The sequence below is a fragment of the Ovis aries genome, chromosome 23 (assembly GCF_016772045.2).
Source record: "Ovis aries strain OAR_USU_Benz2616 breed Rambouillet chromosome 23, ARS-UI_Ramb_v3.0, whole genome shotgun sequence".
NCBI classification, from domain to species: domain Eukaryota; kingdom Metazoa; phylum Chordata; class Mammalia; order Artiodactyla; family Bovidae; genus Ovis; species Ovis aries.
In genome coordinates, this window is record NC_056076.1 from 33,168,747 (window position 1) to 33,193,401 (window position 24,655).

The following is a 24,655-nucleotide window of genomic DNA, read 5'->3' on the forward strand; positions in this document are numbered from 1 at the left end:
AGGTGGTCAACATCACGGTATTTTTTTTTTTAAAACAGTGCTTCCCAGTGTCCGTGTATCTGTCACTGATTGATAAAAATCTTCTGAGGATATTCTAGACCTTTGGTTCGTTCACAGAATCTGACGGCATAACCATCCCTTATTAAAAGCAGAAGCAAATTACTGTGTTGCTATAAAAATGAAATTGTGATCAACCTTTAAGACCACAATCCAGAGAGCTGTCCCAAACAATGGACTTTTTATCTTTTATAAAATATACTTCTGCAATCAGAGGTTGAAGAAGAAATAGAATCTAGAGTTTTAAATTTAGGTAGGACAGTGATAGACAACAGACTCGGTATGATTTCAATACCTTTGAAAGTGAAAAATTAAAGTGGTAGTTGCTCAGTCATGTCCGACTCTTCGCGACTTCAGGACTGTAGCCCACCAGGCTCCTCTGTCTGCGGAATTCTCCAGTCAAGAATACTGGAGTGGGTTGTCATTCCTCTCTCCAGGGCTTCTTCCCAACCCAGGGATCAAACCCGAGTATCCCACATTACAGGCAGATTCTTTACTGTCTGAGCCACAGGGGAGGTCGGTCAATACCTTTAGACCATGAAATTTTTGCACCTTGTTTTATGTCTCTGGATATATTCCAGTGTCTCCCAGTTTACAGTCTATGGGAATTTGAATAAAATTTGTTTCCTACTATCCTGTGATTTTGTATAAATCTTAATTATGTTGAATAGGTTCACAGTGCTTTTCAGGTCTACTATATCCGTTACTTCTCTGTATTCTACTAACTTTTGAGGGTTCAATATTGAAACTCCAACTAAAAAATCTTAATTTAGCTACTAAAAAATAATCGTAATATATAGCGGAACTATATGTAATCTTGTTCTGTATTTCCCAAGTTTCCTATAAATGTGTTATCATACTTTCATAATTTACATAATTTCATAACCCACTCCAGTTTTCTTGCCTGGAGAATTCCATGGACAGAGGAGCCTGGTGGGCTACAGTCCATGGGGTCACAAAGAGTCGGACACAACTGAGCAACTAACACTTTCACACTTTCTTTCACTTCCAGCTATCTTTGATTATTTCTTTTACTTGAATGTTAGGTTCCTCCAAACGCATTCTTCATTTTCATTAGGAAATTTTTCAGAGGTGGTGGGAGCATTCTTTCCTCTAATATTTTCTAAAGAAATAATCCTTTAGGCAGTCAAAAGCTTTTTCGGCATCAGCACTGTGGAATTATCATGGGTAATTTGTGCAATTTATGGTCATGTAATAAACTGAAGTTTTCCTTACATTATCTGCCAAGGGCCCTTTCACGACAAATCCGCTTTGATCATGGGTAGATATGTCATCCCATTACGTGATTACAGTCTTTTTGGTAACGTCAAGATAAAAGATTTCACCTTTCGCTTTGGGTGCAATGCAGGTCAGTAAGATTCCATTCCTGCTGATGTTCCCTCGGGCATGGGCAAAACTACCATACAGCCTGCCTCAGTTCCGAGTTAGGCATTTTCCAGGCTACTCAACTGCCATTGGCTAGTGAAGGTTTGTTAAACACTCCTTAGAATTTGTATCTAAAGTCCTACAGTACATCTCTCTCTCATAGGTGATGCCTTAAGTGTTTTTCTTTTTCTGACTGAGCCACAGCGCACGTGGGACCTTAGTGCGTCTGAGCAGGGATTGAGACCATACCACCCGCAGTGGAAGTGTGGAATCTTAACCACTGGACCGCCAGGGAACCCCTGATATTTATGGTTTTCAATGCATTCTTGGTTTCCTTTTTCTGTGGCAGCAGCTTTGAGAAACTATGTGAGGTTCTGTTCATAGCAATTTCTTCTGTTGAACAGCTAATCCCTTTTAAAACTCTCCCACTGGTTCTAAGACAGTGAATTCTTTGCCTTCTCCTCCTGCCTGAAAATTGCCTCTCCATCTGTGTGGCTCCTTTGCCTCCTATGATTAATCACAGGGACCCCCACACCTGTTCTCCCTCCTGTGTGTCTACACCTTCTCCTTGGGGGTCCTCTCTCACTCTCACCCTCGTACATGGTTCCCCAACCTCCAGTCCCAGCCCCAATCTCCTCCCTTGGGTGTCCTCTTTTCAGAAGAAAAAGTAAAGAAGTCATTATGGAAAAATGGAACTTTGTTGGACTGGTTTGCACTTTCTGTGGTCTAGTGAGTTTTTATTTTCAATTAAATATGGGGACACTGTATGCAGCTATGACGGTGGCCACTGCAATGTCCTGGGCTCCGTACTCTGCCAGGATTCCATCTCCCAGTGACTGTTCATTCCACTTCTCCTTGTTTATCTGCCCCTCTTGCTCTTCCATCTGGTTTTTTCTTCGTTTTTCCCAAGGTTATATATGCATTGCTCATTCTCCTGTTCAAATGGAACCTTGTTTTTCACCCTGTCTTTCTTTAACTTTATTTTGTATTGGGGTACAGCCAATTCACAAACAATGTGATAATTTCAGGTGAACAGCAAAGGGACTCAGCCATACATATACATGTATCTGTTCTTTTCCAAACTCCCCTCCCATCCAGGCTGCCACATAACACTGAGCAGAGTTCCATGTGCTATACGGTAGATCCTTCTAGCTTATCTATTTTAAATACTGCAATCTGTTTTTATCCAGATTCCTACTCCCTTGAGTGGGGGAAGGATTTTAATGCTAACACCTCCCTCTCTGCTTCTTCCACTTGTCAGACTATTCATTCCTCTGAACAATTAGATGTTGGATTCTTTCCTTTGATTTGTTTTCCAAATATATTAAAAGGAATATCATTCCTAGTTCAATCTGTTTCCCGTTTTATAACACCCTGGATTTCCTTCTCTGTTTTTTTTTCTATTGGAAGATAATCTCTTTATAATGTGCTGAAGCCAGTTCTAATTCTTCACTTTCCTTTGGTCTGGTCTCTCTTCTTCTACATTGACTGGGTCATGACTGGCACATTTAGGTCCTTAGAGCTTCCCATTTATGCATCTTCTCCGGCCACAAGACAGCAAGCAACTCCTGGCACAGTGCCCCTTTCTGCTCTGGGACATCTCCACAGGTCCTGGTAGAAGTCTGTGCTTCCGCTGAATACCACTGTTCTTAGATGTCAGGACTTACTGGAAGTGGGTTAGACATCTTCACAGGCCCACTGGTGCAGTCAGGACCCAAAGTCTTAAGTAATGAGCTAAGTCCTTGTATCCTTCCAGAGAATAGCTTATGCCCCAGAGGGAACAGATCCTAATGTATGTTCATTAACTGTGATTAGAACTCTCCGGTATCACCTCAAAATTCTTTATGCAAGTCTCATTCCGTTTAAGCTCATAGTCTGAGAAGGACGGACAACCAAGTTGACTCAGGGAAGACTCACAACCTGTGGTTTTAAAGACTTGGACTCTTCCATGACTCAAGTTCTCATTCAGCTTCCTTTCCCGAGAACAAAGGAACTACTAGGAATGGGGCAACAATCACGGGTGTGGTTAAGGGCCCGTCCTCAGGAAAAGTCAACATTGCTGCTATAGAGAGGGGAATGTTGTCCCCAGAAGATACATCCAAGTTCTAAGCCCCCAGGATCTAGAATGTGACCTAGGAAGGAGGATTTTTGCAGACTTAATCAATATGAGGTCATATTGGAGTAAGGTAGGTCCTAATTCAATACCACTGGTATCCTTAAAAGGAAAGAAAGACACAGGTATACATATAGATATAATGGAATACCACTTGGCCATAAGAAAAAATGAAATTTTGCAATTGCAACAATATGCTTGGACCAGAAAGGCACTGTGTATGCATGCTAAGTCGCTTCAGTTATGTCCGATTCTTTGTGACCCCATGCACTATAGCCCACCAGGCTCCTCTGTTCCATAGGATTTTCCAGGCAAGAATACTGGAGTGGGTTGCCATTTCCTTCTCCAGGGGATCTTCCCCACCCAAGGATCGAGCCCGGGTCTCCTGCATTGCACGCAGATTCTTTACCATTAGAGCCACCTGAGAAGCCCAGAAGACATGCTGAATGAAATAAGTCAGAGAAAGACAAACAGTGCATATCACTTGTATGTAGAATCTAAAAAAAAAAAAAAAAAAGAAAACAAACCAGTGGATATAAAACAATAAAAACAGACTCACAGACACAGAGAACAAACTAGTGGTTACCAGTGGGGAGAGGGAAGGAAGGAGGGACCCAAGAGAGGCAGGGGATGAAGAGGCACAAACTATTATATAAAAGCAAATGAGCTACAAGGGTATTTTTTACAGCAACATATAAAATATTGGAAAAATAGTCAATATTTTATAATCATTATAAATGCTGTATAACTCTAAAAACCTGTGCACCACCATGTTGCACACCTGAAACGTATATATTATACATCAACCGTACCTCAACTGAGACAAGGTAGAAAAAAAAAATTAAAGGCTGAAAGAAGAAAGAAGAGACACAGACACATACAGAGGAGACCCCCGTGTGAAGACAGAGACGCACAAGCAGAATCCACGAGACGACAGAGGCAGAGTCAAGGAATTTCAAGGACTGTCGACAACATGGGAAGGAAAGAGATAAGCATGGAACAGGGTCTCTGCTGGAGCCTTTAGAAAGGGCACGGTGCCGTCGACTTGATTTCAGACTTTAGCCTTTTGACTCTGAAGATGCCCAGTGTGTGGTCATTTGTCAGAGCGGCCTCAGGAAATGAACACAGCTGCAGTGGAGTAGGAGATGCGGGCGCCTGCCAGCAGCAGCCACAGCCCCTCCCGGCTGTCACACCCGGATCACAGACACAGACCCAGACATCCGGTACCCGGGGTGGGATGGGGGGGACGAGGAAGGGACTCAGAAGGGACTGAGTCTCATGTTGTCTCCTGCACACGTGCATGCCACACCCGCCTGGATGGAAAAAGATCTGCTTCGGTCTCCCTGCCACATAATCCCTGTGGGATTCTTTCCAGCCACTTCTTCTAGGAGACAGGGTCCTCTTCTTTACCCACTGTGCTTACTCTCCAGTCCTGCAGAGATCAGGCTGATCACTCGGATCACGTGACATCAGCCTCTGGTTTCATATGCAGAGCTGATCTGCTGGAAGAGCCTCTTGGCTCTACAGCATCTGTTTGAACCGCCCCCTCCTCATCGCTCAGCAGTTGTGCCTGGTGAGCCTGGGGGCAGCCCCCCTTACAGGCCAGGCTCTCCAATAGGTACTGCTCACCCTGACACCCTCCCCACAACTGACCCCCCGGTGGAGACCCCACATGGCCTCTAGCTCGCCTGTCTGAGTCAGGGCGGCGGGATCCAGATTTTAGACTTCATCATGTATTGTGCTTAACAAAACTAGCAGCTTACGAGAGAGAAGGTTTAGAGCTCAAACCTCAGTACAGGCCAAGAGGCGCTCACCACCCAATGAATGACCCAGGAGATGGAACTGATCACTTTATCACACGCGCAGCATGTAAACACACAGAACGAGGCTGGAGAGGACAGTGAGGCTGCTTGAACCCCAGGCAACAGCTATCTGCCCACCCAGGCTCTGCCAAGCTACCCTGAGCCCCAGGGGACCAGTTACTCCACACACCACGCCCGTCCTGGGTGGGGAGTGCCACAGAGCAGTGTTGAAGTGAGAAGTAAACGAGGACCCAAGTGGGGGCCCATGGCATCTTCCCTTCCCAGGACAGGATGTGACAGGCTAGCCCCCCACGCCTCACCTGCACTGCCCGTGGTCCCGGTCGCACTCCACGGTGGCGGCCCTGTCGGTGCCCATCCGGGAACAATTGCAGCCTTCGCAACCGGCCAGGGGGTGGAAGCTGAAGGAGCGCACCTCACACATGTCACACTGGGGCCTGACCGTCCGGGGAGGACACAGGCACTGCCCTGTTGTCTCCTCACAAAGGCGCCGGCCACAGTTGCAAGCTGGCCAAGGATAAAGAGACATGGTATAAGGGTTAGACGCCCCTGATCTCCAGCAAAACTGCACCACCAGCGTTTTCAGAAGCTTCCAAAGGGTATCTGGGAGTAAGGTCTTGTTTTTCCTTCATTATGGCATCACTGAGTGTGGTTGATCTGAAAGGCTCCTTTCTGGGGCCAAGACCAACCACGTCCAATGCTGAGGGTGGAGAAGTGTGTGGACACTGAGTGAGGCATCACTGGACCTACTGACCTCAAGGTAGACACTCGTAGGGGCCTCCCCCTCATCCTCAGGCTGAGGCTGTGTGCCATTCTAATGTGAAGTCTGGCCTTCGTTAGAGGGTCTGCTCCTCCCAGTCTCCCCGAAGGGCCTTCACATTGCCCCAGGGCGCTGGGCCCAAGATCAGGGGTGGGGCCTGCAGCAGGCAAAGGCTGGCCTCCACGCGGGGCCTCTGCACCCCTCACACAGCGTGGGCTGGGCCTTGTCTAGGGCGGCAGGACAATTCTTAGACGAAGATCCATGGCCTCCTCAGAGAGGAAGGTGCCCTCTGATCCTGGGTTTCCTCCCACCTCGACTAAGCTTTGGTGGTTAGGCTGCAAAAACTGAAGCCCACCCCATCCCACTAGGAAGAGGGCCAAGCTGTCCGGTGTTTTGAAGCTTAAGGTTATTTCCCTTCACCTTCTTTGCCAAGGGCATGGGTCCCCTAGTCCAGGAGACACAAATACGTCTTTTCTAGAAGCCTGCTACTCAGAGAGTGGTCCCTGGACCAGCGGCATGGGAATCCTCTGAGTGGCTGCGGGAAATGTAGACTCTCAGGCCCCAGCCCAGGTCTCCTGACTCAGAATCTGCACTCTCACAAGATCCCCAGGTGAGTCTCCAGCACAGTGAAACTGGACAAGCCCTGCCCTGGGCGGGCTTCATCCACCTGGACCAGAGATGACCTTGGCTGCCCCGAACGTGTGCTTACGTTTGCAGTGCGGGAACCCATAGAAGCCCGTCTGACAGCGGGTACACTGCCGCCCGATGACGTGGGGCCGGCACGGGCACTGCCCGCCCTCGGGGCTGCAGGGGTGGCCGATGGCCCCGGCGGGGTGGCACTCGCAAGGCAGTGCGCCCTCGTGGTAAAGGGCCACCAGGGATCTGGCAGAATTCTTACAGAATTCAGAGGCTCTCTGGGGGCTGTGGGAACAAGAACACACAGTGAGATCCTGGGAGGCATGCCCAGAAATGGTCCCACCTTCCCCTTCCCACACACCCCACCAAGCAGTGTTTTGGGAGAGGGGCTCTGGCATCTAGGAAAAAGTGAGCAGAAACCCCACCCCTGCACTTACAATGGTTGACAGCACCCACCCACCCCCATCTACTTCAGGACTCATCACAGGACTGGTGGGCGGGAACCTTTGGTGGCTGGAATAAAAGGGTGAAGATTCATCTATAGGATGAGTTGTATGGTGTATAGGTTCTATCTCAATACAGCAGTCACCAAAAAATTTATACCTGCATGTGCTATGATATACCACTTAGGATAATAATGAGGAGGAGGCGAATCGTCAACTTTTACTGAACATGTATGTTAAAAGTTTTCCGTTTAACCTCATAAGCTGAAGCTCCAATACTTTGGCCCCCTGATGGTAACAGCGAACTCACTGGAAAATCCCCTGATGCTAAGAAAGATTGAAGGCAAAAGGAGAAGGGGGCGGCAGAGGATGAGGTGGTTAGACAGCATCACCAACTCAATGGACATTTGAGCAAACTCCGGGAGATGGTGAAGGAGAGGGAATCCTGACGTGCTGCAGTCCATGGTGTCGCAAAGAGCTGGACACAACTTAGTGACTGAACAACGTTAACCTGACACCCACCTAACCGATTAGGCCGAAGCCCCATTTCACAGGTGAGATAAGGAAGGCTCCTAGAAGTTAAGCAACATTCTTGAGGGCACAGAGCTATGGAGGGTGGGGTAGGCACTCAAATCCACAGCGGTCTGACCTCAGAGCCCTTGCTGTTAATATTTTCTGTACAAGAGGTTTCCACCCTCTGGAGGCCCAGGTTCCTCAGGAAACCTACAAGGTGGCAGGGAGGGGGGGTCTGCAGGAGAGACTGACAGGAACTGATAGTAAGGGCTGTTCTACGCTCTCAGCATCTGGGAACCCACCAAATGAGGACAGGGAGGCCTGGCCTTCTGTAATGCTCCTCACTGATGAAAGGGCAAAGGAGAGCGGGAATCAGGGCTGATGTGCCCTGCAGCAGAGGTAACCATTTGGTATCTTTCAGGAATCCGAGTTGGCCAACAGGAAGCAACAAAGAGGAAGAGAAACCCCCAAGCAGCCTGTGAATCCCGGCTTGGGGGTGATCTGCTGAGATCAGAGTTGAAGAGGGAAATCCCGCCCAGACGGACATGATGAGATAGTACACAGGTCAGTGTGTGCCGAGGATCAGGGACTCACTGCTGCTCCCTTGGGCGCTCAGAGGAGGAAGACAGACCCGAACGCCACCCCTCCCCGGGCCTCCTGCTCTGGTTGGGAATGTGGGACAGCCTCAGGCCTCCCATGGCTGTGCCACCAAGTGATGTGTGCATGCTAAGTCGCTTCGGTCACGTCCGACTCTTTGCAACCCTAAGGGCTCCTCCGTCCATGGGATTTTCCTGGCAAGAATACGGGAGTGGGTTGCCATGCCCTCCTCCCGGGGATCTTCTCGATCCTGGGGTTGAACTCAGCTTCTCTTGTGTCTCCTGCATTGGCAGGCGGGTTCTTTACCACCAGTGCCACCTAGGAAGCCCTCACACAAACTGATACTTACTCAATATAAAAACTGTCTCCTCCACAATTGGTGACAAACTCCAACGACTTGTCCAGTGATTTTCTGTGAAGGATCTGGTAGTCGTAATTCTCTGCAGGCACCACTAGGACACGGACCTAAAGGGAAAGTGTCAGCATGCCTTTGGATTTTCAGCAGCACGGCACACCCACGGCTCCACCATGCTTTCTCTTCACTAAGATCATGTTACATCGCTTCAGTCGTGTCTGACTCTTTGCAACCCCATGGACTATGGCCCACCAGGCTCCTCCGTCCATGGGGAATCTCCAGGCAAGAATACTGGAGTGGGTTGCCAGATCAGTGTTCTTTATTGTTAAGTCCAAGACCACATGAAACAGAACTTACAAAAAAAGAATCACAAAGCAACCCTAACTCAGTGTTGAAGGCTCAGGACACATTCCCCCTAGGGAAATGATAATGAGTTGGGGGGACAGACCCCCTGGAGCGCCTGCTCAGAGGCGCAGCAGCCTTGGGTGCTGGGTGGGGATAGGAGACAGAGGCCTGTTATGATGTCAGGCCCCGTGTGATCCATCCCTGCGATGACCCTGGATCTCCAGGGGGTGGAATTTTGTATTTTTATTTATTTATTTTTATTTTTTAGTCTTTCTTTTTCTTTCATATTTATTTGGCTGTGCCAGGTCTTAGTCACAGCTCAAGGGATCTTTGATTTTTGTCGGGGCATTTGGAATCTTTTTAGTTGTAGCATGTAAACTCTCAGTTGCAGCATGTAGGAGCTAGTTCCCTGGTCAGGAATCAAACCTGAATCCCCTGCACTGGAAGTGAGCAGTCTTAACCACTGGACCATCAGGGAAGTCCTCATTCTGTATTTTCAGAGAGTAAGCAAACTGAAACGGCAGGACCAATGGGGAGACTCATATGGTGGCTTGCCCCTGAAATGCCTAACCTGTCAGATACTCTATTATGAATAATTGTGGCCCCAGTCTTTAAAAATACCGCCCTGTATTCTCTGTACCTGTGTAAATCAGACCACAGCAGTAACAAATGCTGCAGGAAATTTCAACATCTTTGTCAGCTACTCAGCCACTGACAGTGTACAGAGTCTATTGCTCTCATGTTATTCAATTCAACAAACATTGCCGAACACCGGTGCCAGATGGTGTTTCAGGCACAGGGATACAAAATGTATCCCCTGACCCTGGGATGACATCCTCAGAGAGAAAGGAGGCATGAGCAAGAATTGGAGGGTTCAGGGCAGGCCTGGACTGTGTTTGCTAGCTCTCAAAGGCTTTACAGGCATTGGGTGATCATGATTCCACCAGCCAAGGTGATAAACAGGGAACGGGGCACCTGGGGTCTATACAGGTAACAGGCTAAGCTGGAGGGACCTGTGAGCGCTCTGGCTATGGGGATGCACAGTAGATGGTCCCAGAGCTCAGGAAAGATGGGAAATGAGGTCACAGGTGTGGGTATCATTCCCACAGAGGGGAGGACAGAATCAACAGGCACAGATGATGTTGTATGAAGAGAAATCTTAGAACAAGGGGTCTCAGTGTCAAGCCCAAGGGCACACTGACATGAAAGGGATGAAAGGGAAGAGAACTCACTGAAGGAGCACTGGAGAAAGCAGGGAAAGCCAAGAGAAAGTAGCTATGGGAGCCAAAACAGGATAGTTTCAGGAAGAAAGGAGTGTTCAACACCTCAGAGAGAGACTTGTCAGATGAGAGCGAGGTGGGACTGATGGAGACAGAGAGACAGCTCCCATGCTTCATGCAGGGGAGTTTTCTTCCCAGTCGCTTCTCTAGTATTCTGACTTCCCTTGATTTTAATAGTCACAGACCTTCTTTTGCTAAAGGCAGCTGTAAAATTTAAACGTTTTTCTATAAACATGGCTCCAATTTCCTGGAGGAATTACTGCCATGAGCCAGAACAGACACACAGAGCAGCCGACCAAGGCAAGCACGTAAAGAGTATGAGAGGAAAGAGCAGAACGCACCAAAACTAAGGACTTTCCCTCTGGAACTGTCACAGTCAGGGACACCTCCGGCTCCGAGATGTCAAACTCAACCTGATCTCCGGTGATCACTTGGTCCCGGCAGCCAAGCACATGGGGGCAAAAAGAGGCCCGGAAGACACCTAGGGGCAGAGGGAGGCAGTCCTGTCACACCCCTGCCAGGAGAGGTGAGCCCCAAAACCGGCCCTGCTCCCTGTAGCTCACCTGCCTGCAGCCGTCCTCCATCCACAGACACCTGTGCCGGGAACGCTGGATGTGCTGGTTGATAAAAATGGACGACGATGACATACCGACCTGGGCGTGGTACTAGGCCTTGAAGGGTCACCTGGGTCTAGGTGGAAAAAAAAAATCTTCTCAAGCTGTAGTTTAGTTCAGTTCAGTCGCTCAGTCGTGTCCGACTCTTTGCAACCCCATGAACCACAGCACGCCAGGCCTCCCTGTCCATCACCAACTCCCTCAGTCCACCCAAACCCATGTCCATTGAGTTGGTGATGCCATCCAACCATCTCATCCTCTGTTGTCCCCTTCTCCTCCTGCCCTCAATCTTTCCCAGCATCAGGGTCTTTTCAAATGAGTCAGCTCTTTGCATCAGGTGCCCAAAGTATTGGAGTTTCAGCTTCAGCATCAGTCCTTCCAATGAACACCCAGGACTGATCCCCTTTAGGATGGACTAGTTGGATCTCCTTGCAGTCCAAGGGACTCTCAAGAGTCTTCTCCAACACCACAGTTCAAAAGCATCAATTCTTCGGCACTCAGCTTTCTTTATAGTTCAACTCTCACATCCATACATGACTACTGGAAAAACCATAGCCTTGACTAGACTGACCTTTGTTGGCAAAGTAATGTCTCTGCTTTTTAATATGCTTTCTAAGTTGGTCATAACTTTCCTTCCAAGTAGTAAGCGTCTTTTAATTTCATGGCTGCAGTCACCATCTGCAGTGATTTTGGAGCCCCCAAAAATAAAGTCTGACACTGTTTCCACTGTTTCCCCATCTATTTGCCGTGAAGTGATGGGACCAGATGTCATGATCTTCGTTTTCTGAATGTTGAGCTTTAAGCCAACTTTTTCACTCTCCTCTTTCACTTTCATCAAGAGGCTCTTTAGGTCTTCTTCACTTTCTGCCATAAGGATGGTGCCATCTGCATATTTGAGGTTATTGATATTTCTCCCGGCAATCTTGATTCCAGCTTGTGTTTCTTCCAGTCCAGTGTTTCTCATGATGTACTCTGCATATAAGTTAAATAAGCAGGGTGACAATTTACAGCCTTGACGTACTCCTTTTCCTATTTGCAACCAGTCTGTTGTTCCATGTCCACTTCTAACTGCTGCTTCCTGACCTGCATACAGTTTTCTCAAGAGGCAGGCCAGGTGGTCTGGTATTCCCATCTCTTGAAGAATTTTCCACACAGTCAAAGGCTTTGGCATAGTCAATAAAGTAGAAATAGATGTTTTTCTGGAACTCTCTTGCTTTTTCAATGATCCAGTGGATGTTGGCAATTTGATCTCTGGTTCCTCTGCCTTTTCTAAAACCAGCTTGAACATCTGGAAGTTCATTATTCATGTATTGCTGAAGCCTGGCTTGGAGAATTTTAAGCATTACTTGACTAGCATGTGAGATGAGTGTAACTGTGCAGTAGTTTGAGCATTCTTTGGCATTGCCTTTCTTTGGGATTGGAATGAAAACTGACCTTTTCCAGTCAAATTGCAGAGTTATTACTAATTAGGATCACAGGACATTTCAAGAATAAAAATCAAAACAATGCAGGTATTTATCCAGTAAAGGCTGGGACGTTGGGAAAGACTGAAGGCAGAAGAAGGGGGCGAGCAGCAGAGGATGAGATAAATAGTATTACTGACTCAATAGACATGAGTCTGAGCAAACTCCAGGCGGTAGTGAAGGACAGGGAAGTCTGGTATGTTACAGTCTATGGGGTTGCAAAGAGTCAGACATGACTTAGTGACTGAACAACAACAATTTACCCAAGTGAAGTAAAAAACCCACATTCACACAAAGCCTTCCGTTGAATCTTTGTAGCAGCTTTATTTGTAGTCACAAACACTGGAAACCAACCACATGACTTTCAGCTGCAGAATGGACAAGCCAACAGTGGGACAACCATAAACAAGACTGGAGGGAGTCTCATTTGGTACAATCACTTTGGGAAACTATATGTGGTTTCTACCAAACATATAATTGAGTAATTGCATTTCTAGGTACATCACAAGAGAAATGCATGCTCTGTGTGCAAAAAGCCATACAAGAATGTTCCCAGAATTCAAGCACCACTTGTAATAACCATGTAACAAAGAGTCAGACTCCATTTTTTCTATTTGATGGTTTTCAAGCTCCATCTTTCATCCTTTGCCTTTTGTCCCACAGCTGGACAAGCTGTAAGAAAGCCCAGGTGTTCATCCCTTGGCAGAGGTTGGAAATTCAGACCCTATAAATTCTAGCCCATGAGAGAGGGAGCCCTCACCTGGACCCCCCCACCCCACTATGCCCCTGCCTGGCCATAATGAAAACCAGGTTCAGACTCCAACACTCGCTCAGGCTTGAGTGTGAGCCAGGTTCTCCCCAGAAAGCCTCACTATGTGAGTAATAAGTCTTTCCAAACCTCAAAATAATAATTTTAAAACTACAAGAATAGCAACAATAAAAGAGTATCTTTCAAATGAGAGCTGGGCCTTGGAGGGTAAGTAACTTATGAAAGGTCATAGACTAATTTTATAGCAAAACCAGGACTAGAACTCTATTGTCATGACTAATTAATTTCCCCCTACTACTCTAGGCTGCCTACCCCATATGGGATCTTATTAAATTTTCTCTCCCAAATCCTTTTATTTCCTATCTTAGTGCAACATGAATTGACATGAGCCATCTCTAGGATTAAAAAGACATGTCATCAGAACAAACATTAAGTCCTGCAATTCTGTGGTTTATGATGAAAAAAATGTGTTTTCCCTTCATATATTTCATCTTTGTGTTCTAGATGATTAATCAATACATGTTTATTGGGAATTTCCTGCCTACAAATTGGTGTTGCAAAAAAAATCTGTTAGATTTCTAAAAGTGCTTGTGTTCTCATTTAAGAAGATAATTAATAAACTCAACCATGTTAAGTAGCAGTAGCCCATGCAAATATGACTTATCCTAAGATGGGTTATGAAAAATTGCCAGATGACTGTGCAGACAGAGATGCAGGAGGGAAAGAGAGCATTGGGATAGGCTGGCCACAAACAGAATTAACTGCAAGCCTCATTCCTGAGATTCTCCACAGTTGAAAGCAGAGGTGCTCAAGCTTTAGGGGCAGCAAACACCCCTTGAGGAGTCTGTTAAAAAACAGATTCCTAGGCTACCCTCCAGAGTTTCTGACTCAGCAGTTCTTGGGTGAGGCTTGCAGATCTGTATTCCTAACAAGTTCCCAGGGGTTGCAGGGGGGATGCAGCTGGGTGGGACCAGCTTTGAGAACCACCAGTTCACAAGAAACACACTCAGGGTAACCCTACCTGCGGGGCCTTCAAGGTGACCCCAAGAACAGCATCAGCTGGAGGTGAAGGATCCTCCAGCAGGCGAGGGGAAGACCCACCAGTCGGGACATCCAAAATTAGTGCTGTCGGAGGAGTTTCAGGGACCAGGGAGACACAGGAGGCACTGAAAAACAGAATGTTGAAAAATAACCAAAACCCAAAGAACTGTCCCTTTGAAGAGACAGATTCTAAGCATTAAAAGGACCCAGAGAAGGGCCTCCTCTCGTGATCCACTGGTTAAGACTCTGCCCTTCCACTGCAGGGGATGCAGGTTTGACCCCTGTCTGGGGAAGTTCCACATACCACCTAGTGCAGCCAAAAAATAATAATAAAAATACATTTGGGATTTCTCTAGCAGTTTGGACATTAAGACTTTAATCTGGCCAAAAAACCAAAATATAAAACAGAAGCAGTACTGTAACAAAGACAATAAAGACTTTAAAAATGGTCCACATTTAAAAAAAAAAATCTTATAAAAAAAAGGATCCAGAGAACCACAGGTCTGCAGAGATCTCTATACAAAGATATTTGGTGGGCCAAATATATCCCACTTGCCTACCTAATACAATGAGCTCAGACCAGAAAAAAATCTTAATTTTGAAGGAACAGAAGCTAGATGGAAACTTATTGAAACTTCCCTCTCTAGTACCAAAATTCATTGCTAAATGATATCAATGCAATGAAACATTATTCACCTCTAAATATCAAGACATAAAGCTATATAAAAACAAAAAGAACAAACAGCCATCATTTCTTTCAGGCACAGCCAGATTTTACTGTCTTGGTGGTTTCCATAAAGATGCATAGTATGTCATGACTGTGTCCCTAAAGCATTTTTGAATCTACATCCAAATAACCTTTCCCAAATCCCAATAATCATTGGTTACCTAATTCTCATAACATAGTTGTGAGATTGGGTCATTATTTTCATGGTTTTTTTCATGAAGAGTCTCAGACATAGAGATTAAAGGATTGGAACAGACTGGATCTTGGTGAGAGCTCAGAACAGAAATCAGAGTAACTCCCTTCAAGGATGAGGCTTAACCATTTCCCCCAGTTGCTACTATGTCAGCTTCCTGATGTTACGGAATTCTGGAAAAATTGCTGGGATAAATGATTTAGCTCTTAAAAGAAAAATGCACCACCAGCTTTTAGCATCTTGGCCTGGGATCACTTCTAAAGTGAAATATGAAGCATAGCCTTAAAAGCATTAAGTATCGCTAAGAACAGACAAGGGATAAAGGAAGGAAACACATTACCTTTGATTAACAAATCGCCCATAACTGGCAATGCATTTGACGTGAGGTCTCAAATATTCTGTTGAGAATTCTTCAGTGGGTATGATACAAACTTGATGCTGTCCAACAAATATAAGAAGGTACATGCCAGTTATCACCCAAGTCAAGGTTATGACCAAACATGCACTTGTAAGAAAACAGCTAAAAATTCATCCAGAGAAATTAAAACTATCCCTTTACAGCAGTAAATATCACAGGATAGCATTCTCTATGGCATCATTATATGGACACAAGTTTTTTTTACTGTTATACAGGATCATTGATTAAATTGTTCCTGATTAAATTCTTATTAAATAATCATATAAACAAATAAAATTATGTGAAAGTTCAAAACAACTCTGCCAGCAACTTTGGACAGTGTCTCCTCTCCTGCGCTGGGCTGATGCTGGCTCCTCAGACCCCTAGGCAGGGAGAGGGGGATGTGGTGGGCAGTCGGGGAGCCTGCTGCTCAGAAAGACGGACGCTCCTGCTATAAATAACCCTTCTCAATAGAGAAGGGCTCGTATCGCAGGCATATCTGAACTCTGTCTCCAGAGCTAGTTTCTGAGTCACAGAAGAAACTCAGTCAATAACTTAATACCACTTTTCATTTTAAATCAATAACTATAACTGGCTAGATCACAAAGCCATTCAGTAACAATAGATTTTAACTGAACACCTACTATATGCCAGGCACTGAGACTGGGGGATCATATGAGACCAAGATGGACATCCTCCTGCCTTCATGGAGCTTTCATTCTAGCCAGCCTTGACTCTGAATGACATCTGACTATTTCGGAAAGGGCAAACTTATGCTTAAAAGAAGAACTTTCAGCCCCATCACAGTTTCCAAAGATGAAAAGGTTAAGATTCACTTGGCTCATTATGTTCAAAAAAGAAAGTCATCCTTAAAAAAAAGAAAAGTCTTGAGTTGTATAACATATAATAATTTTTAAAAACTGAATTCCAGGTAGTTCTTAAGAGAAAGCTCAACATTTCTAATAAATTTAAAATATATTAGAACAGGCTGGCCTGGCATTTCCCAGGTGTGATACCTGCTTAATATTAGCAGTAACAGGAAGTTGCTTCATACTTAATCTTATGTTCCCTGAGATATTTATTATAAATCTGAGCACCCCATTCCTAGCCCAGATTCCACTGTCTCTGTTTATCACAATTCTCAATACTAAAGTTATGCTATTAAAAGGGTATTTAATCTGTAAAAGCTAGCGTTTTAACTGTTAACAATATATATCTAATTAATTGAAAATACTCTTCTTGAAACAGAGCAACAGTGGTCTGGAAAAAAATACCAGGTGACTACAACCTTGAAAATTCTGAAGAAATCTGCAAAGAAGCTAATAGACATAATAAAATAGTAGAGTGGAAAGAAACAGTTCCTAATGACATTTCTATATACCAGCAATAATAATAGACTAGGAGATATAATGACAAAAGATATTTCATTCATAGTAGTAACAACAAATAAAAATGAATTTAAATGGAGTTTTTGTGAAACATGTCCAAATTTGATGATTGAGCTTTATTGGATGCTATAGGAAAAAGGTCCAGCAAATGAAGGGGCAAGACAGATGTCCAGATGGGAAAATAAACATCGTAACTCCAGCAATTCTCCGCAGGTTAACTTAATAGATGTAATGCAAACCCAGCCAAAACGTGAATAAGCTTTAGAAATATATATGCTTATCAATAAAAAAAAATTTCTAAAAATCAGTGGCCGAAACAGAAGCGTACCAGAAGGAATTGGGCCATCCGGGCTCTGAGCCGAACGTCCACATCTGCTAACAGCTCGTACACGGCGAGGCGACCCCTGCCGTCAGTCACAGCGCTGCGGCAGAGGACGCTGCAAGAAGAAACAGTTTATCTTAGCCTGGTTCCCCTGGTCTCCCTCCCACCCCTGTGGGGTGACTGATCGTGCTTCAGTTTCTCCTGTTCATGACTGGGTCACCAACAGTGAACTTCCCTGCAGGTGGAGTTCAGCACAGATGCAACCCATCATCGGTGTGAGAAAAAGAAACTTCTTTCTGTGCTCTGAGCTGTACCTCTCAGGGCTGATGGTCATCACTATCTCCACTGGTTTTGTGGAATATCTGGTTTGGTCTGCTGAGAAAGAGCCCCAGGGCCAGTAAAATCTGATCTCTAATACAGTCTTCTTGGAAATTGACCAATATCGTTGGTAGTAGCGGTTTAGTTGCTAAATTGTGTCTGACTCTTGCAACCCCATGGACTGTAGTCCTCCAGGCTCCTCTATCCATGGGATTCTCCAGGCAAGAATACTGGAGTGGGCGGCCATGTCCTTACTCTAGGGGATCTTCCTGGCTCAGGGATCGAACACTGGTTTCCTGCCTTGCAGGCAGAGATAACTCTTAAGCAGAGTTATCACAGCACTATTTTGGAAAGTGGTATTCCTTTGCCCTCCTTCTGGGGTATTGCTTTTTAACAACATACACCTCACTTGAGAAATGCTGAGAAAGGTTCAAACCTCAGTGGGAGAAGCTGCCATGTTGAAAGGGTCTGTCATTTGAAATAGATTTTTATGGGTCGAATATTTTCTAATTGCACCACATTTTTGGACTCCAGTATTTGGTAGCCTGGTCACTTACACTGATCACATGACATGCAAAGTAGAGAAAAAGGGAATATTTTAAACAAGTGAAAAGATACCATGGGACTTGCCTGGGAGTGGTTAAATACAATAAAAGTGATTCCTGGTCTAATGCAATACTGTCTTCAAAATCTAACGATGGAGAACTTTGGTGATGTCACCACATCTGGAGTCAAAATCATCTGCAGAATATCATGCACTTCTCTCCTTAAAACACCATTCAGGAGGAGGAAAGGGCAACCCACTCCAGTATTTTTGCCTGGGAAAGCCCAAGGACAAAGAGCCTGGAGGGCTACAGTCTATGGACTGCAAAAGAGCCAGATATGACTTAGTGACTAAACGATAACATGGCTATTAATACCAGTGTGTTATCTTTATTACAAAGAGTTATGTAATTTACTGATGAATCTGAAAGTGTTAGTTGTTCAGTCGTGCTCTACTCTTTGCAACCCCATTGACTGTAGCCCTCCAGGCTCCTCTGTCCATGGAATTCTCCAAGCAAGAATACTGGAGTAGATAGCCAATCCCTGCTCCAGGGGATCTTCCTGACCCAGGGACTGAATCTCCTGCATTGCAGGCAGATTCTTTACCATCTGAGCCACCAGAGATGCCCCTGGTGGTGAGCCTTGTTATAATATTTAAAAGAAAAATCTCATGTCCTGTTGAGGGCAAACTAGCCTGGAGAAACAGTACAGTCTAGACTGCCACATTATCCAACAGACTTTCTGAGATGATGAAAATATTCTCTATCTGCACCATCCAGAACCGTAGCTACTAACAACACATGACTATTGAGACTTGGCATGTGGCTAGTGAACCTCAGGAGCTAAACTTTTTCCTTCATTGAATTCAAACTGATTTAAACTGAGGAGCCTCAGTGGTAAAGAATCCATTAGCCAATGCAGGAAATGCAGGAGACACAGGTTCAATCCCTGGGTCAGAAAGATCCCCTGGTGGAGGAAATGCAACCCACTTTAGCATTATTGCCTGGACAGAGGAGCCTGGCAGGCTAAGGTCCATGGAGTTGCAAAGAGGCAGACACAAAGCACACAAATGAATGGAAACGTATTTAAACAGCCACACATAACCAATACTGTCTGAAAGAGGATACGAATAGAGTAAAGGATATGGAGCTTAAAAAAAAAAGCCACTGCTCAGCAAAGGTCCTGAAATAAGCTTGGGACTTAAGTCTCCCCAGGAGAGGGTTCTTCCTTTCTTTAGTTTTGAAATTACTCCTCTGCTTGGTGTAGATGTCTCAGCTTCTTCTGAGATAGTCAAGAGTCACCAAGGTCATAAGAATGTTTCTTCCTGTCCTGAGCCATCTCCACTTTGTACCTAGTGGAGCAGGGGTCAAACCCCAATCTGGAAGGCAGAAGGGGTCAGAGAACTGAACTGGAGGGTGGGCTTGGATGGACGGGTTATGGAGAAGTCCTGCCCCAGGTCACATGGATGACAGTCTCCTAGATTCTGATGGCAAGGTGACCCACCCATCTGGAAGTGTACATCCTGGTGGTTGCTAATGTCACCTAGAGATGAAACTAGTATTTTCATATAATGACAGAACATTCTGGAGGAACTTTGCTGGGCCATCTGGTACTCCTATTAAAAATGCAAATATAATTACATTGTTTTTTTTTTTTTAATCATCATCCCAGAGAAAAGGAAAGAGTCGATTTTTTTTAAGACTTTGAAAAGAAGCTTTCACAGTTTATTTTTTAGGGTGGCTGAGTGCGTGATATTCATTTAATAACCATTTCATCAAGTCTCATAAAATTTTCCATTCCAAGCTACCAAAAGTGACACTTTTCATAAGTTCTTTTCTTTGCATTACAGAGAAAGTGTCCAACTCCTCAAGTCATCTTGGGTTTGACACAAGGCATGTGAGTGTAGACGTCACAAAATGTTCAAAGTCTTAGTGGAGAATTGGGAGGGTTCACTATAAGGGCTTCCTAGGTGGTTCATAGTGTTAAAGAATCCATGTGCCAATGCAGGAGATCTAAGAATCATGGGTTTGATCTCTGGGTCAGAAAGATCCCCTGGGGAAGGGAACGGCATTTTACTCCAGTACTCTTGCCTGGAGAACCCCATGGACAGAGGAGCCTGGTGGGCTACAGTCTACAGGGTTGCAAAGAGATGGACACAACTGAAGGGGATAAACAGCATGTACACTGTAGTTCCCCACATGCTGTCTCAGGAGACTCTGCCTTCTAGTGCTATTTATTCTACAACTAATTCCACTGGGAAACATTCTTTGCACTGATTCTCTAATCAAAGTATACTCTCAACATCTGCATACATCTTGATTCATTATGCAAAGGAAACGATTTTCAATAAATCCTTGTCAGAGCTCTTGGAAGAGATGAACTTCATCAGGGTGAATTTGAGATTCCTCTGTCAAATTACTTTTCACGTGATGCTTGTCAAACATTAATGACCCCCAGTTCTTAATGGATTAATGGAGAATGTGCCAGGCACCCATGAACTCTACATGGTGTTTGAGAGAAAGGCACTGGGTTCAGTGCCCACCATGGGGATTACAGAATAAAACAAAAAGGCTGTGCTGCTTCTTGTGGGTTGTGAGTGTGTTAGTTACTCAGTCATGTCTGACTCTTTGTGACTCCATGGACTGTAGCCCGCCAGGCTCCTCTGTCCATGGGATTCTCCAGGCAGAATACTGGGGTGGGTAGCCTATCCCTTTTCCAGGGGATCTTCCTGATTCAGGGATCAAACCTGGGTCTCCTGCATTGCAGGCGGATTCTTTACTGTCTGAGCCACCAGGGAAGCCCCTGCTTCTTGTGAATCTGAGCCAAAATGCTAAGTAGAACATGCAGCATTTCCAGAAAATGCAATATTTTTAAGGCGCTGCCTATGGAGAAGCCTTCCAATAGCACACCAGAGGTAATGCTGGATCACATAACTCATCCCCTGCTGGTTCTCAAGCTCAACCTCAAAAAGGAAACAATTTTCAAGTCGGATAAAAACCAAAGTTCCCACGGCTGACCTCCTGTCTGTTCAGTTAGAGCTGACTCCCCTGGGGCAGGACACTTACCAGTACTTGCAGCTGTAGATGTCCACCCAGCCTGCCAGGTCAGCCCCGGAGCTCTGCACGTGCACTGCGGCCTCAGACAGCTGGTCTGCTTCCGTGGCGTACTCGACCATGATGACGTAGCGGCCGACCCGTGGGACCCGCAGCCGCAGGTGCAGCTCCACCTATCGAAGAGCCCAAGATGTTGGAAAGCCGTGACATGCACCGGATGCGTCTCCACAGGCAACAGTGAAACTGAGGCTGAGCGGACCCCTGGGAGGAGTTTTATATGTCATCATAGTAAGAAACGTGGCGCTTCCCAGGTGGCGCTAGTGGTCAAGAGTCCACCTGCCAATGCAGGAGACACCAGAGACACGGGATCTTTTCGATCCCTGGGTCGGGAAGATCCCCAGAGTAGGAAATGGCAACCCACTCCAGTACTTTTGCCTGGAAATTCCCATGGACAAAGCAGCCAGGCGGGCTACAGTCCATGGGACAGCCTAGAGCTGGACACAACTGAGTGATGGAGCACTCAGTAAGAAATGTGGTCCTGCAGGCAGGGATCCCCGATAAAATACAGGATGCTCTATTAAGTTTGAAATTCAGATAAACAATACACAATTATAGTTTAACTACAATTCAACCTAAATGGGGGCATCTGGTATTTTTATTGTCTAAATCTGATGACCCTACTAATAGGGGTCTCTACTCCTACTACTGAAACGGAGCAGGAGTATGGTCCTTCCTCTTGACCATGTCCTCTGCTTGTCTTTTGTCTGTGGAAAAACTTTAGCCAAAGAATAAGTTTAATCAGAGAAGTGAGAAAATGCAGAAACAATGTTGAACAGTCAAAGGAGACCAAATAACCATAATGGAGTCACTAAACATAGTCAAGGACTTTCAGTTCCTTCTCAACGGCTATAGATAATATTCTGAGCCAAATCCTGGGAGCTGTCTTACAGATACTAAAATCCTCACCAAGTGGAGAACTTAACTACATGAACCAGACCGCAGTCATGACATAAGATGCCACAACTGCAAGAACTGGCCTCAAGAAATAGAAACAAATTGACCCTGGAACTGAAGATTAAATCTATTAAAACAATCAAGAAGACACTGGTCGGATTGCCAATGACCAATTCAAGATGACTGTCCGGGCTGAGTGTGCGATTTCTGCATGTAGCCCCCTCCCTCTATAAAAGCTCTTGCCCACTCACAGTCAGAGGGAGGAGCTGGCCTATGGACAGGAGTCTGTTCTCCCTGCCCTTCCTTTGCTGCTGCCAGCATCCAACATAAAGCAAACTTTCTCTTTCCACCATCCTGGCCTCTTTGATGGCTTTTGAGCAGCAAGCGGCCAAATCTGGGTTTGGTATTATTACCCATATATTTGCCTTGTTTCTCAAGGCCAGAGATACTTTAAAATCTGAAGTAAAGAGGAATTTCCAATGAGTGATAAAAGGAATGGACGTATGCCTTGATGGGCTACAAAGATGACAATATTCACTATCTGGTTCTTTACAGAAGAAGCATGCCCAGCCATGGCATCACCTTGTGGCTAGGAGCCTGGAGTCTGGAATCACACTGCCTCTAGCTGTGTGGCCTGGAGCAAGCTACTCAAACATCTGTATGTCTTAGTATCTTCCTGTGTAAAAATGAGGATAACATAGTCCCCACCTCTTAAGACTATGAGGATTAAGTGAATTAATACGGGATGAGCTCTTCAAACTGTATTCAGCCTGTTGTAAGCCCTGTATAAGGGGCTTCCTTGGTGGTTCAGATGGTAAAAAATCTGTCTGTAATGCAGGAGACCTGGGTTCCATCCCTGGATTGGGAAGATCTCCTGCAAAAGGAAATGGCTACCTGCTTCAGTATTCTTGCCTGGAGAAGCCCACGGACAGAAGAACCTAGCAGACTACAGTCCATGGGGTTGCAAAGAGTCAGACACAACTGAGTGACTAACAAACACACACACTGTATAAACAATGATGATTACAACTGTGGCTATTGCTTAGTAGTATTTAGTGTGCCATACAAACATACTTCACTCTTCTAATATCTGCCCTTCCTCCCATTCCATAGTACAAATGTAAAATCATTTATTTAACTAATCCCCTATTGATAGACAGTTAGGTTATCTCTAATTTTTCCTAAAACATATAAGGCTATATGATCATGTATCTATATCTATATATATAAGTATATATCCATATTTATATCTATGGAAGAAAGGGAAAGTGTTAGGGGCTCAGTCATGTCTGACACTTTGTGACCCCATGGACTGTAGCCCACCAGGCTCCTCTGTCCATGGGATTCTCCAGGCAAGAATACTGGAGTGGGTAGCCATTCTCTTCTCCAGGGAATCTTCCTGACCAAGGTATCAAACCCAGGTGGATTCTTTACTGTCTGAGCCACCAGGGAAGCGCATTTATATCTACGTCTGGATTTATATCCTTTTGCTAGTATTTCTGTAAGATTCCTAGAAGTGGAATTAGAATCACTAGATCAAAATGTGGTGCACATTTAATTCCCGAGTCAGTATCAGAACTACATTCCTTAAGTAGTTTAACCCACTTCAGCCCATAAGCTCAGGCCCTGTCAAGCTTCACCACACTTAATTAAAATCCTCCTGCCTCTGGTCTTCAGGAAATTCACATCTGCTGTTCCTTCCACACCGCTCTGAACCACACACCTGCTTATTTTTCACAGTGATTTTTCTATCACTTAAATAATAGAAAGACTTCCCTCCAGGAGAAAACGTAGATTATCCACACCACTTTCTCACTCGTTATACACTGAAATATGATGCTGCCACTGGTTCACATGGAGAGGTAATTACCAACATCTCCCCCTTGGGATCTCCAAATGAGGGCTTGTCTGTCTTCACCCCACCACGAAACACACAAGGCCAATGAGCTTTCTCCCAGGAGTTATTATTGGCTGCCAGGTCTATCGTAGCACTCTATTATAAACTTCTATTACTCTTCCTACTCCAAGCCATATGGGTTGGCTTTTGGAAGACTTGGTAGGGTTTTGAATATATCTGACGATAGAAATGGGTTTTGAGAAGTCAGACAAAAGATGCAAATTATAGAAAACAGAAACCCTGCTGTTTATCAGTTATTATCTTTGAGGGCTTCCCAGGTGGTGCAGTATAAAGTATCTTCCTGCCACTGCGGAGATAAGTCTTAGCCACTAGATAAGTCTTAATCACTGCATCACCAGGGAAGTCCCTGGGTTTGTGTATTTACATGGATGGTGAAGCCACTTACTTAGGGAACTCCTAAATGGAATTTGAGATCCCTCTGGGATGACAAACCTAAACAATGTGTCGAAAAGGAGAGACATTACTCTCCCAACAAAGGTCCGTATAGTCAAGGCTATGGTCTTTCCAGTTGTCACATATGGTCATGAGAGTTAGACCATAAAGAAGGCAGAATATCAAAGAATGTCTCTTCAAAATGTAGAGCTGGAAAAGACTCCTGCAAGTCCCTTGGACAGCAAGGAGATCATACCAGTCAATCTTAAAGGAGGTCA

At 45.2% G+C, this 24,655-nt stretch overlaps 1 protein-coding gene across 5 annotated transcripts in view; it reads right to left on the bottom strand.

The window, feature by feature from the left end:
- Positions 1-24,655, bottom strand: part of LAMA3 (laminin subunit alpha 3) — a 253,384-nt gene that overhangs the window by 102,747 nt on the left and 125,982 nt on the right. For all 5 annotated transcript variants that reach the window (XM_042239547.2, XM_060405225.1, XM_042239549.2 and 2 more), the window contains 9 exons: positions 21,146-21,306; positions 17,226-17,334; positions 15,453-15,550; positions 14,173-14,317; positions 10,869-10,995; positions 10,647-10,786; positions 8,675-8,790; positions 6,846-7,057; positions 5,679-5,883 (listed from right to left, as the gene is read on the bottom strand). In XM_042239547.2, the coding sequence (XP_042095481.1) occupies positions 5,679-5,883; positions 6,846-7,057; positions 8,675-8,790; positions 10,647-10,786; positions 10,869-10,995; positions 14,173-14,317; positions 15,453-15,550; positions 17,226-17,334; positions 21,146-21,306 (1,313 nt within the window). The remainder of the gene's footprint in view (positions 1-5,678; positions 5,884-6,845; positions 7,058-8,674; positions 8,791-10,646; positions 10,787-10,868; positions 10,996-14,172; positions 14,318-15,452; positions 15,551-17,225; positions 17,335-21,145; positions 21,307-24,655) is intronic.